Below are 13,109 nucleotides of genomic sequence, written 5' to 3'. Positions count from 1 at the left end.
ATCTCAGGGTCCTGGAATGGAGCCCAGCATCATGTTGGGCTCTCCACTCTATGGGGAGTCTGCTTCTCCCTCTCACTCTCCCTCTGTGCTCACTCTCTTTCTTTCTCTCAAATAAATAAAATCTTTAAAAAGGGCAATTCAACAATGGTACCTTATTTTATGCACACGAGTTTTCTGTTCTGTTATTTGCATAAGTAAATAATAGAGGGACAATGAAAGGAAGTACACTTAGGATCTTTAGAGCTGGAAGAACTCTTGGAACTCACCTAGCCTAGGGTTCCTGGGCAGCTCAGTGGGTTAAGCCTCTGCCTTCAGCTCAGGTTGTGATCTCAGGGTCCTGGGATAGAGCCCCGCATCGGGCTCTCTGTTCGGCAGGGAGCCTGCTTTCCCCACCTTCCTCCTACCCCACCCCGCCCACCTGCCTTTCTGCCTACTTGTGATCTCTCTGTCAAATAAATAAAAATCTTAAAAAAAAAATTCACGTAGCCTGATACCTAATCTGGCAGATAAGAAAACTGATGCCGGGATGCCTGGGTGGCTCAGTGGGTTAAGGGCTCTGCCTGGGATCAAGCCCTGCATCAGGCTCTCTGCTCGGTGGGGAGCCTGCTTCCCCCAACCCCCCACCTGCTTCTGATCTCTGTCTGTCAAATAAATAAATAAAATCTTTAAAAAAAAAAAAAAAGAAAGAAAGAAAAGGGGCACCTGGGTGGCTCAGTGGGTTAAGCTGCTGCCTTCGTTCGGCTCAGGTCATGATCTCAGAGTCCTGAGATCAAGTCCTGCATCGGGCTCTCTGCTCAGCAGGGAGCCTGCTTCCCTCTCTCTCTCTCTCTCTGCCTGCCTCTCTGCCTACTTGTGATCTCTCTGTCAAGTAAATAAATAAAACCTTTAAAAAAAAAAGAAAAGAAAAGAAAACTGATGCCTACAGTGGAAGACAGCCTTGCTCAAAACCTCAAGAGTTGGTTAGCGTCAGTCCCACTAACACCTGGAGTTAAGTGTTCCTTCCCCTAATATCAAGGTAGCATCTTTTCTTTCTTCGTTTCTTTTTTCTTTAACTGTGGCTTGTGCCAGGAAGCTAGTACTACTTCTTTATATGTATGCAGTTATTTTATAATTTAAAATTGTTTTTGATATCTTAATAGACATCAAATCTTTAAAAAAAAATTGGACTCATTTAGTCCTAACAACCCCATGAAGGAGAAAATACTACCATTTTAGAGATGAGCAAATGGTAGTTTGGATAAGTTAAATAACTCATTCCAAAGGGCACACAGCCTCTAAATGACAGAGCTGTTACTGGGACTCTGCTCTTCATCCTTCAAGATTCCCAGACAAAACATCTGTAATTTGGCTACCTTTTGAAGTTTTTCCAACTCCTGGATTCTATAATCTGTGAAATTGTGGCCAGTCCTTATAGTGAATAACCAGTATGCCTAAGGGTCCTGGCCCTGGCCTAGACTTCCAAACATCCATACTTTCTTTTCACATAGAGATGAGCTATTTAGAAACCTAGATGTGAAAACTGCAAATGGTTAAAAAAGAAAAAAAAAAAAAAAAAAAGGAGGCAAGGGAAAAAAAAACAGGAAAAGAAGAAAAGAAAAAAATGCAGTTGATAGGAAGTCTTTGACAATCATTTTGCACTTTGTTTTTAGAGCACTTCTGATTTAAACAAACTGTGACACAGCTGGGGAACTGTACGCACAAGAAGTGATACATCTCTAGTGTATTTACTTGAGTCTACATAGTCTGATTTCTCATTCCAAGATATTCAACACAACATAAGTGCCTGAGTCTCCAGTGCTAGCACTTATTAATTTATTAGGAATGACTGTGAAATATATGTAACTTTGTTTAATTATATGCAAGACTAATGCAAATTTGAGGCCTGGGCTCAAAGGCAAGCTTGAAATGTAATGTCCAAGTCTACACTTATGAGATTATGAGAACAGAACTCACATTAAGACCAATGCTTAAAAAAAAAAAAAAGACCAATGCTTAAAAAAAAGAGTCAGGAGGATATAAAAACACAGGGCAAAATTCCAGACACCGGATGATCCTAGGCAAGGGACTTGATTTTGAAGGATCTCTAAAAGAGTTTCATCATAGTATAAACCAATGTTTAACAAAGCAGCTTTGGAATTAAAAAAAAAAAGCTCTTTAAAAGGAAATTCAGGTAATTCCAGTAACTCCTAATGAACTTTTATAAAGAAAAGCAAAGACATTTTCTTTAAATATGGATGTGAGACACATGATTTTGGAGAGAAGCACAAACTGTGTTTTTAGAGCTTGAATGAAGATCACTCACAAAGCTGCCATTAGTACTCAAAATAATTCAATGTCACACTGACAGCAAGAGTTTCCAAGATGCATTCATTCCTCTAAAAACTGAAATATGAGAACATTAAGATTAAGCAGTTTATATTAAATACACATGTTTGGATATATTACTTAAATCATACTTCTGGGTGCCCAAATAGGCCTCTACATTAAAAAAAAAAATGTGTCCCAAAGCAAACTGTAATTTCTTTTTTTCCTTTTTTTTTTAATATTTTATTTATTTATTTGACAGAGAGATCACAAGTAGGCAGGCAGAGAGAGAGGGGGAAGCAGGCTCCCCGCTGAGCAGAGAGCCTGATGCCGGGCTGGATCCAAGGACCCTGAGATCATGACCCCAGCCCAAGGCAGAGGCTTAACCCACTGAACCACCCAGGTGCCCTGCAAACTATAATTTCTATTTTAGTCTTTAAAAACAGAACTTCAAGCATATATCTAGTTTGTTACACAAATTACATTGGACAATTTTTCGATGCCTTGTCACCATTTCAGAATTCCCTCCTACCTTATAAATTCCAATAGCACATTGTTTCTACCTCTTTTTTAAAAAACGCATTTAGCATTTAGTATTTGAGAGAGAGAAAGAGTGTGTGCACACACAAGTGGGAGGAGGAGCAGGGGAGGGGTGGGGGTGGTGGATCAACAGACTCCCTGCTAAGCAGGGAGCCAGTGAAGCTCAATTCCAGGACCCCGGGGATCATAACTAGAGCCAAAAGCAGCTGCTTAACCAACGGAGCCATCCAGGCCCCCCTCTACTTCTTATCATATTCTGTAATTGTACCATTCACATGTCTTTCTCTCCTACTAGATTGCGAGTAGCTGGAGGACTGCCATAACCATTTTTAAAAAGTTTCCTATAGAGCCTAGTAGTTGCTCAAAGAATAGCTTCTGAATTTAGAAATCAAAACAGATTTTCATGATTTTCTCATCCAAGTCACAGTTGTACTCATTAAAAGCCTCTACCCCACAAAATCTGGAGAAACAAAGGTTTTGGGAAGAGATATTGGCCCCACCACGGTCAGGATCAACCCTAAGCTTTTTTACATGTGTCATCTTGTTTAATCATTAACAACCTTATGGAATAGGTATTTTAATATCCAAGTTTTATAGACAAGAAAAGGTTCAGAAGCTTGACTAAAGTCCAGGCAGCTGGTTAGTTGCAGAGCTGTGATTCAATTCAAGCCCAGGTTCTATCTGGCTTTCAAGTCCATGATCTCCCCACTACAGTACACTGCCTTCATTGTGTAATAGCAAAGAAGCCTTTAAAAGGCTTCACATTCCTTGTGAAGAAGATAAATGAAAGAAATAAGAAAAAAAGCCAAAAACCTCAAAGTCAGCTACTATACAATCTTCAGATCCTTCTTAAATTTGCTACTTACTGTGATTTGGGGAACTCTTTTAAGCAAGTATTTTATATCAACAGACTCTCCCTGCCTCCTCTCCAATCCAAAGAGATACCTGATATAAGAATATTTGGAAAGAGACTTGAAGACTAATTCAAAAAAGCTTGGTGGTCGGACAGTTTTCTTAACAGAAACTCAATGTCATTACTCTACTGAAAAGCTGTGATCATTCTAGTCACTGAAGAATCTTGGCTACATAGTTTTCTTAGTTCTGAGTGAGACTTTATTTGGGCTGAAAATGAAAAGCCACTTCTTATCCTATATTACAATGTTCAATTTTTAAATTATAAACTCAATAAATATTCTACTTAGTCTATTTGTGTATTTACATCTAATTAAGTAAAATAAATGTTCCAGGCTAGTGATTTGTCAGCCTGGTTTTGGGTCCCAAGGTATTCAGCTTTTAGTGTAACTGAAACCCACATGAATAACACTAGGCATGTAATCAAACCTAATTACTTGATGGGGGGCAGGGTATGCAAAAGCAGGAAATGAGGGTGGATAGAAGCAAACCAGATTTTCTTGCTTGAAGTCATCACTTTTTTTAAAATAAAATTTTTTTCATAAAAATTTGACTCAAAGTTTATAGAACAGAATCAAGATTTACGGTAACAGGATTCTTTTCCTCAGATCTATTCCTGTGAACAAAATCAATGTTTGAGTCATGTGGCCGTTCAGATATATGAGACCTGAAAGAAATCTTTCTTTTTTCAGCAAAAAACCTATGCATAATATTTTAATGAAGCATTCCTAAAGGAAAGAAGAGGTACAGACTATAATACAGTTTCCTGTAAGTCTATGCAACTATGGAGATGGGGATAGAAAGGAGTACAGACTACCTGCCTGAAGGTGATCACTGTCAACAGTGAGGAAATGCACTATAAAGAAGAGCAGTGAGGGAAGGGGGAATTTGACCCAGTAGATAAGTTATGACTCAGACTACTGCATTTTTCAGAAAAGACAATCAAAACCTTCAGAATTAGTGATGTAAATGTAAGATTAGAGTAAGTGAATAAAAAAAAAAATCCTGAGACCCATTATAAGAGCTTCCTTTTGTGCAGTGAGAGTCAGAGAAAGATTATACAACTAGGTCCTACTAAGAGAGTGATTTATTTAATCTACTCTTCTTATCTAAGAGCCAAAATAATAGTTTGGTAAAAGGCTCCAATAAGTCTCAAATTTGGACAGGAACAGACACATATTAATTTCCCCACCACAAATGTATATATTGGTAGCGGTACAGTATGCAGACACCTGATAAGTCTTCCAGTTAATTTCAAGTACTAGTGAAGAAAACCTAATGTAACCAGAACTATTTTAGATATTTTTAGTCATGCTTTAAAGTTCAAGGACAAATTTTAAGATATTAATGTAGCTTAGTTCTTCCTCATGTGAGACCACAAAGGAGTGCTATCTCTTTGGCAGCAAACTACAAAGACATGTGTGGCATATCTTTACCCAGGAAACCAATTTGAGTCTCAGGATCTGAGGCTAAGATGGGGGCTGGTCACTAGGTAATCCTGCTAGCAACTGGCCATACTGCCTGAAACTCAGAACCCCAATAATGAAAATAGGTGTATCATCAATCTTGACTGTAGTGCCAAGCAAGCATGACAAGCTGGTACAACATGGTCCATTGCTCCAGGAGTGTATAACAAAATCATCAGTAACTAACATAAAAAACACTTTGAGGCCACATTCCCAAAGACCAGTTACAGTTCCCCTGGAGACTAGCAAGGAGTAAACAACTAGATCTACTGTGCTATCTTTCCTCACAATCCAACCCCTATATCTCCTTTTCTTTCAAAGTAGTCTTTTTTTAAAGTAGGTTCCATGCCCAGCATGGAGCCCAACAGAGGGTTGAACTCATGACCCCTGAGATCAAGACCAGAGCTGAGATCAAGAGTTGGACCCTTAACCCACTGAGCCACCCGGGTGTCCCCCACCCCCATATTTGATCAAGGTCTTTTTAACAACAAAACAGTCATAGTTATTTGGACTTCTGCAATTAGTACAGCATTTATACGTGAAATGCAGTTAAGAACAACATAAGCATACCAATACTTGCAGAAGCCAATGAAGGGAATAAATAGGCTTCTTTCAATCTGTAAGACCATTTCAAACATCTTTATATTGTTGTACCAGTTTAATTATCTGCTTACTTCCTTGTTCTATGACTACTTGAATTTTGTGATAAAACTGTATAGAGCCATTTAATATGGTAATGGAACTAAATCTAATTCTTCCTCAGGCCAATCACTCTCCATTGGTATCATATTCTTTGGAGGTTTCAGTTCGGTTTTCCAATACATTTGACTATCACATGATTTATTTATATAAGGTAGTTGAATTTTGCCAATTGAATTTTGAACAATACTAGTATTATACCATATATGCAATATGGTTAGGGTACGGTTTGGTTTGGTTACAAAATAAATCAGGAAGTATCACAGAAGTGTTTATTTAACCTTCCTAGAAGAATTGTTCTTTGCCCATACACTAGAAATTATTATGGGCAAATATTATCACCAGTGAGGATGATTCTGTCTTTTCTAGGTTCTATATTAGCTGAGGACAAAACCAATCACTTGGCTGTTATATAGTTATAGGTTCCTATTGACTATCATGCAGGAAGGCCATCTTCCTCCTATGAGGAATACATGGGTATCATTCAGTATTATTCTTACTAGCTCATCTTATTTTGGTCTATCCCTTTGGTCAAGATAAGTTAGAGGATCAGCAATGTAAGTTATAATTTCACTCAAAAAATGTCCACAAGGTTAGGGATCTGCATGTGTCTCAAAGATGCTCTCTCTGAGCTTCCATAGTTAAAAATGGGAGGCCATTAGTCCATGGGGACTTGGGCCTCCATTTGTAGTAGAATAGTTAACAGACCTGTTGTGTCAGAAACATGCTCTTTTCCAGTGTTGAGTGCTAGCACTCTCTAGCATTATGTATTGGGTCTGTGTGACCGTATTATCAAGTCATTACCTTCTTTCCAAGTGGATTCCCATTTTTTCCCTCCTGGCTGATGATTCCTTCCAATGTCTATTTCAGAGAGTAAATTCGCTTCTTCTGAAAGTCACTCTTGATTAAAAGTTAGTTCAGCTTCTTCTATTACACATAGGCCAGGTTCTACTTCACATAGAGCCCTCTTTTACTTCACTAGCCAAGTTTAATCAAACATATGCCTTGTTCCACTGAGTATTAACTGCTTAAGTACAGTTAGGATACATGCACCATACACCAAAATTCTGGGTGTTGCATGCCAGAGTCAAGTTAAAGTGGTCACTCCCAAATTCATTAGTTTGAGCACACCAAAGTTTTTCCATAATCTTCCTGGTCTTAGGTTATCGGTGTTCCCAGTGTGGACACAAATCCACCATGTAATGCCTAACATGCTACCTTCATTCACAACCCATTCATACTTTTCATTTGTTTAAAAGATTTCTATGCACAGACACACGGATGACAAGTATTCTCACACATCGTATTATGACATTATCAGGCATGTGGCCACTGTGTGCTACCTATTATATTTGGACATCTTGGTCATCAAATTTATAATTATACATTTACCAGTTTGCTTGACATTATATACTATGCATTATAATAGTTCAGAGGAAAGACAATCCTGAATATTCTAATGAATTCCTCATATTCTAATAAAGGCAAGTTTCCATAACTCAGTTTCATTACCATTTCTACCTGCAAAATGGTAGCAATGTAGTTAAGTATTTAGTTATAACCATCACGTGTATCAAGCTATACCTTTTAAAAATAAATAGGAAGTCAGGAAAACTGAACATGTAAATGACATCGTGACACTTTCAAATATTAATAAGCAAAAGGGATTAACAGACATATATCTAACACTTTAGTCACCAAAGGATACACAGATATAGACCACTATGCAGTGAAAAAGGCCCTTTCCAAAGCTTTCTCTAAAAGGTGAGAAGTTTTAATGCTGTTCTTTTTTTAAAGGTTTATTTATTTGAGAGAAGGAGAGAGAGAGAGAGAGAGAGTGCGCGGGCGAGCGCATGTGAGTGCGCACAAGAGCAGAGGTCGAGATGGGGAGAGGTAGGAGGAGAGGGAGAGAATCTCAAGCCAACTCTGTGCTGAGCACAGAAGCTGGCACTTAGAGGTCGATCCCATGACCCTGAAATGATGAGCCAGGTCAAAATCAAGAGTCACTGACTGAGTCACCCCACTATACTGTAATGCTATTCTTGACCATTTTTATATAACTTTTCATAAAATATATTATAAGCTATGAAAATTACTTAAAGGAGTGATGAGACCAGAGTTAAATATTCAGTGAAAGTTATGTGACAGCAATCAGTTCTTTATAAATCATTACTTTCTGATGGGGTTTAATGCCATGCAAACAGATTTATTATAGCACTTAGAATACAGAAATACATATCCCATCATGAACATATGTAAAACCAAACACTCTTACCGTTGTATCCATAACCTTTAATAGTCATACTGGATACCAATTTCTCTCTAACCTCAGAGGTAAAAACAGTACAATATATAAATGTCAAATATTAACATACTGTGAAACTACTGAATGGCTTGGCTTAAGAAACTTAAACATCCTTTTGACCACAGCTAGTAACAGACTGAACCTGCCACCAGTGTGATAAGCTGCTTCTCTGAGGAGAGGAACAGAAGTCAATTAACTGTAAACATTGAGAGAATCATCACTCATTACCATATACTGGCGTCTAATCTTTATGAAGGTTTTATAATAAGATTTTAATTTCTTGTCTTTTCCTAAATTCAATTAACTTCAATACAGAAATCGTCACTGCTCCCCCACTCCCCAATAAATTGGGTTCATCTTTCCTTCTTAGAAAGAGAATACATAAGTGGCCAGAATTTCATTGCCTTGGGAGGAACTTCTCAGTACATATAAAAATGTATTCCTGCCCTCACTATATGATCAGCTGAATGCATTAAATTCTTACTGAGCATTCTGGAGAAACAGCACCACTGTTTGTGTTGAGAAACTTAAGAGGGGGTGGAGCTAGGAAATGATGGTGGCTTGGACCAGGGTGGAGGCAGTGGAAGTGGTGACAAGTAACTGGATTCTGGATATTTAATGAAGGCAGAACTAACAAGATTTGCTGATGGAGGTTACATGGGAAGTGAGAGGTAAAAGAGAAATAAAGGATAATTCTAAGATTTCTGGCCTGGGGTCAAGAGATGTTCTTTTGAAAAGGGAAGCAATAATAGCATGTTTGTACATCCACAGTGACAGAAGACAAGGGCAGAGGACATAGATACAGATACAGATGCACACGGATGAGTAGCTATCGCAGAAGCAAGGAGAAGCACTCTCTGGATCACTTCAATTTCCTCAGTGGACTGAGATCCAAACTACAAGCAGAGAGTAAAGTTGGGGGAGGTGCTGGAGGTTTAAGGAGAAAAGAACATGTATGATTAGTTACTTGCAAAAGTGGTGGCAGGGTAGCTAAGAATATGTAGTATGACTGTTGGTAGCATTAAGGGCTCACTCAGAGTTTGTGGTCATAAATTTAAAGTGAGATTGGTCTGTGCTGAGGTCAGTGTTTTTCTGCTACTTGAAAGTGCAGGCACAGAGCAGGGAGGAAACAGGATTAAACCAGGGTTGGATTTTGACAGCAAGTGTAACAAACAAAGAGAAGGGCCAAAGGAACTGAAGATGTATCCATGGGACATGGGAAATGAGGGTATCAAGGGAATGGGAGACAGTTTAAAGTGCTAGGATCAATGGCACACAACCACAGGTAATTCCCTGGTTCAATGACGCTTCTGTGTTTTTGCTCTATTAATTCTATACTTCCTGCCCATTTATACATCAGTTGTTAAAACAGGATATGACAAAAATTATGAATATATGACTGGAGCCTGGCACTATATCATGCACCATCAGATCTTTAAAGCCACCTCCTCATGACATTCAGCCTAGTCTCTTCCCAGCCCTGATCCCACATGCAAATGCATGCATGTACAGACACATACATACATGTACAATAACAGTGGTGGTAACCGCAGTTTTTATTTTGTTATATGGGGTTTGGGTGAAGGTTTTCTCCCTTTTATTTTCTGATTTCTATATTTTCTATATTGAGCATGAAATGCTTTGGTTAATTTAAAAAAAAATTTAAAAGAACATATGTATTTACACCCATATATAGTTAAATGCTGGCTGTGCTCTGTAATGAGGTGTCAGAAGATTTAATTAAGCAGGATTAAGGCCATGGACAAATTACAGAAAATAAAACTTTTGAAAGGATGGAAGCTGGTATGCATTAAAAACTATCACTTTTCATAAAACATGCATGGATCACTGTCTAGCAAGTGAAATACATTAAAATGCATGATTGAAATTACAATTAAAAGAGTATTTTTAGGGTTCCTGGCTGGCTCAGTCAGTGAAGCATGTGAGTCTTGATCCTGGGGTTGTGAGTTTGAGCCCCACGTTGGGTGCAAGAGATTACTTAAAAATAAAATCTTTTAAAAAAAAAAAAGTATTTTTAGATTGGAAGAAAGAACCACTACAAACCTGTTTCCTGCTTTGAGCTCTTGCATTCCGTAATCTTCGAGCAGAGTAAAAGATAAAATAGCCCACAGTTGCCGCCGTAATAATAAAAAAGGACACAGAAACAAAGAAAATTGAATAGTGATTCACCCAAGGGCCATGTTTTTTCCCTACTTCGATGACCATTGTTACTTGTATGCCTCTTTGAATAGATTGTAGAATTTTTGTGCCTTTCAGATTGCCAATCATGATTGCAACAATGTCTCCTGCACCTGTAAAAGAAAAGAAATTCAGTTTTAGTTTTGGTCAGCATTCTGAGTATAGAAATCCAATTGCTAAAGTGATTTTACAGTATTCTCAGTGAGACATGGAAGGATACTCATTCACTCAATTAACGTTTATTAGGCACTTACTATACATGTTATAGGGAATATAAACATGCTGAGCCTTGGTTATTGATCCTAAGGAACTCAGACTTTAGTAAGGAAGCTACGACATGTAACAAACACCTCCGCTCTCTTCAGGTTAACTACCTATAATTCAACAATATTGAGTTTAGGGTCAAATTCACCTCTTACACGAGGTCTTTCTTAAAGAGAAATAGTCCCCCAGATGGTAGAAAAGAGGGTTTACATCCAAGGGAATCTGAGATTTGGGAAAGACAAATACTTAACTATATATTTTCCCATTTTATAAGGTAATAGACTGGCTCATGAGCTCACTACTAAAATGTACAAGAATTTACATATCAGGAAGTAGTAATCTGAGATAAATGTTTGAGACCAAACATACCACACACACACACACATGCGCACGCATGTGCACACATACATGTGCCATTTTCCCATATCCTCTAAAGCAATATAAAATTTGTCCAAGGTACTCTAAGGTTTTGTACAGACCTAATCAGGTTATCAATGAATAGAACATGTAAAATTAATAGTAATGTATGGTTCAACACCAATGAAAGTCAAGCCTGAAATTAGACTAATAGTCTAATAATCTAAATCTTAGTCTAGAGGCTTAATCTCTTTAACACCTTCCTCTCTACCCCCAACTATGTAAATCCTGTGAGAAAAGTAAAGGACAAACATTATCTTTCCTGGTGTTGTGAGAATGTCAGATTACTCATGCCATTCCAATGCTTATCAAGGTTTATATTCCTTCTAGTATATGCCACCTGAGACCAATAATCTTCAGCAAAAAATAGAGCTCTTTGAATGTTTAGAGATTACCAACCAGAGAAACCTCCCACTGATACTAGGTTAAGGTACTAATCTTGGTTAATGATCAAACTCCAGTATGGAATAAACACAACCCCATACCCACCCACACGTGTGCAAGCTTGTGGGCACAGGACTCTAAAAGGCTTTATCTCTTTAACTAGATTTAACTACGTCATTTTTTTCAATTTGTAAGGTAACAGACTTTAGAATTTAAACACAAAAGTGTACTACTAAAACAATATTCATACTTTCAATGGTCAAATTAAGAGTATAAACCTAAGATGGCAAGGTACATAGCAGAATTACTACCCGAGCAATCCCTTAAGTTTATGGTTCCTGATGGCCAAAGTCTTCAAAGGATCAAGATGATCTTACTTGAAGTTACTAATTAAAAGAACAGATTCATAGGGTATTATTACAGATCCTTAAAGTTCTAAAGACACTTTTAAAAATATATGATAGCCATTCAGTTAAAACCTTTTACAACTTCACTAATTTGCTGATACTCAGTTTGGTATACACTGATGACTTACTCTCATTTACATGAAGAAAATCTTGAAAGCAATGGGAAGTGGAGGAGTCTGGAATGCCTTTTGATATATTTTTCTCCTCTATTAACATATGACCCAAATATCCCTTACAGATCTAGAGAACTGGCTATTTTGCAAGAGAGCAGCTCATTTTTCTATTTATTTGGGAGCTTTACATTTCTAGCTTTGGCACTAAAAGCACAGATATTATTTTAATTCTCTTTTGTCATTATTTGTCTTTTCTCTACAAGCCACCTGTCAGGAAAATTTTTGGTTATGAAGATTATTTAACCCAGCATTTATTTCTGATAGTGTAACCTGTATAATCCTTAAAAGTAGAGATAATTCAGGAAAATTTCTGGTTATAAAGATTTATTATTCAACCCAGCATGCATTTCTAATAGTGTAACCTGTATAATCTTTGAAAGTAGAGATAATTCTAAAACTCAAGCTTTAAAATATAATTTTAAAGATTTTTAAATTTTTTAAATTTATTTTCAGCGTAACAGTATTCATTGTTTTTGCACCACACCCAGTGCTCCATGCAATCCGTGCCCTCTCCAATACCTACCACCTGGTTCCCCCAACCTCCCACCCCCTGCCCCTTCAAAACCCTCAGATTGTTTTGTTTTTCAGAGTCCATAGTCTCTCATGATTCACCTCCCCTTCCAATTTCCCCCAACTCCCTTCTCCTCTCCATCTCCCCTTGCCCTCCATGCTATTTGTTATGCTCCACAAATAAGTGAAACCATATGATAATTGACTCTCTTTGCTTGACTTATTTCACTTTCTTTTTAAATCACAGATGTGTCCTGAACTTTTTTAATAATAGAAATAAGTTTTCATTCTTTTGGAAGATATGAGGTGGGTGGCAGGGGTGGATGCTAAGGAATATACAGACCATTGTGGTCAGCTGGAGATTAAAAAACAAGGACAGTCAAAAATGTACTTTGACCACACATAGGGAACAATGCTGTGCTTCAATTGCCCCAAATGCACATTCATATATGCTATATATAGTCCAACTATCTATTGAATCAGTTTTCTAATTATATACAAGACCTATTGCGAAACATTCTTATACATC

At 37.6% G+C, this 13,109-nt stretch overlaps 1 protein-coding gene across 2 annotated transcripts in view; it reads right to left on the bottom strand.

Moving 5' to 3' along the window:
* RNF128 (ring finger protein 128) overlaps positions 1-13,109 on the bottom strand; it is a 108,063-nt gene that overhangs the window by 24,665 nt on the left and 70,289 nt on the right. For both annotated transcript variants that reach the window (XM_059157857.1, XM_059157856.1), the window contains exon 2: positions 10,291-10,538. In XM_059157857.1, the coding sequence (XP_059013840.1) occupies positions 10,291-10,538 (248 nt within the window). The remainder of the gene's footprint in view (positions 1-10,290; positions 10,539-13,109) is intronic.

This window comes from Mustela lutreola, chromosome X (assembly GCF_030435805.1).
Source record: "Mustela lutreola isolate mMusLut2 chromosome X, mMusLut2.pri, whole genome shotgun sequence".
NCBI classification, from domain to species: domain Eukaryota; kingdom Metazoa; phylum Chordata; class Mammalia; order Carnivora; family Mustelidae; genus Mustela; species Mustela lutreola.
Note: the sequence above shows the minus strand (reverse complement) of the source record. Positions and strands in the feature narration are given on the sequence as shown.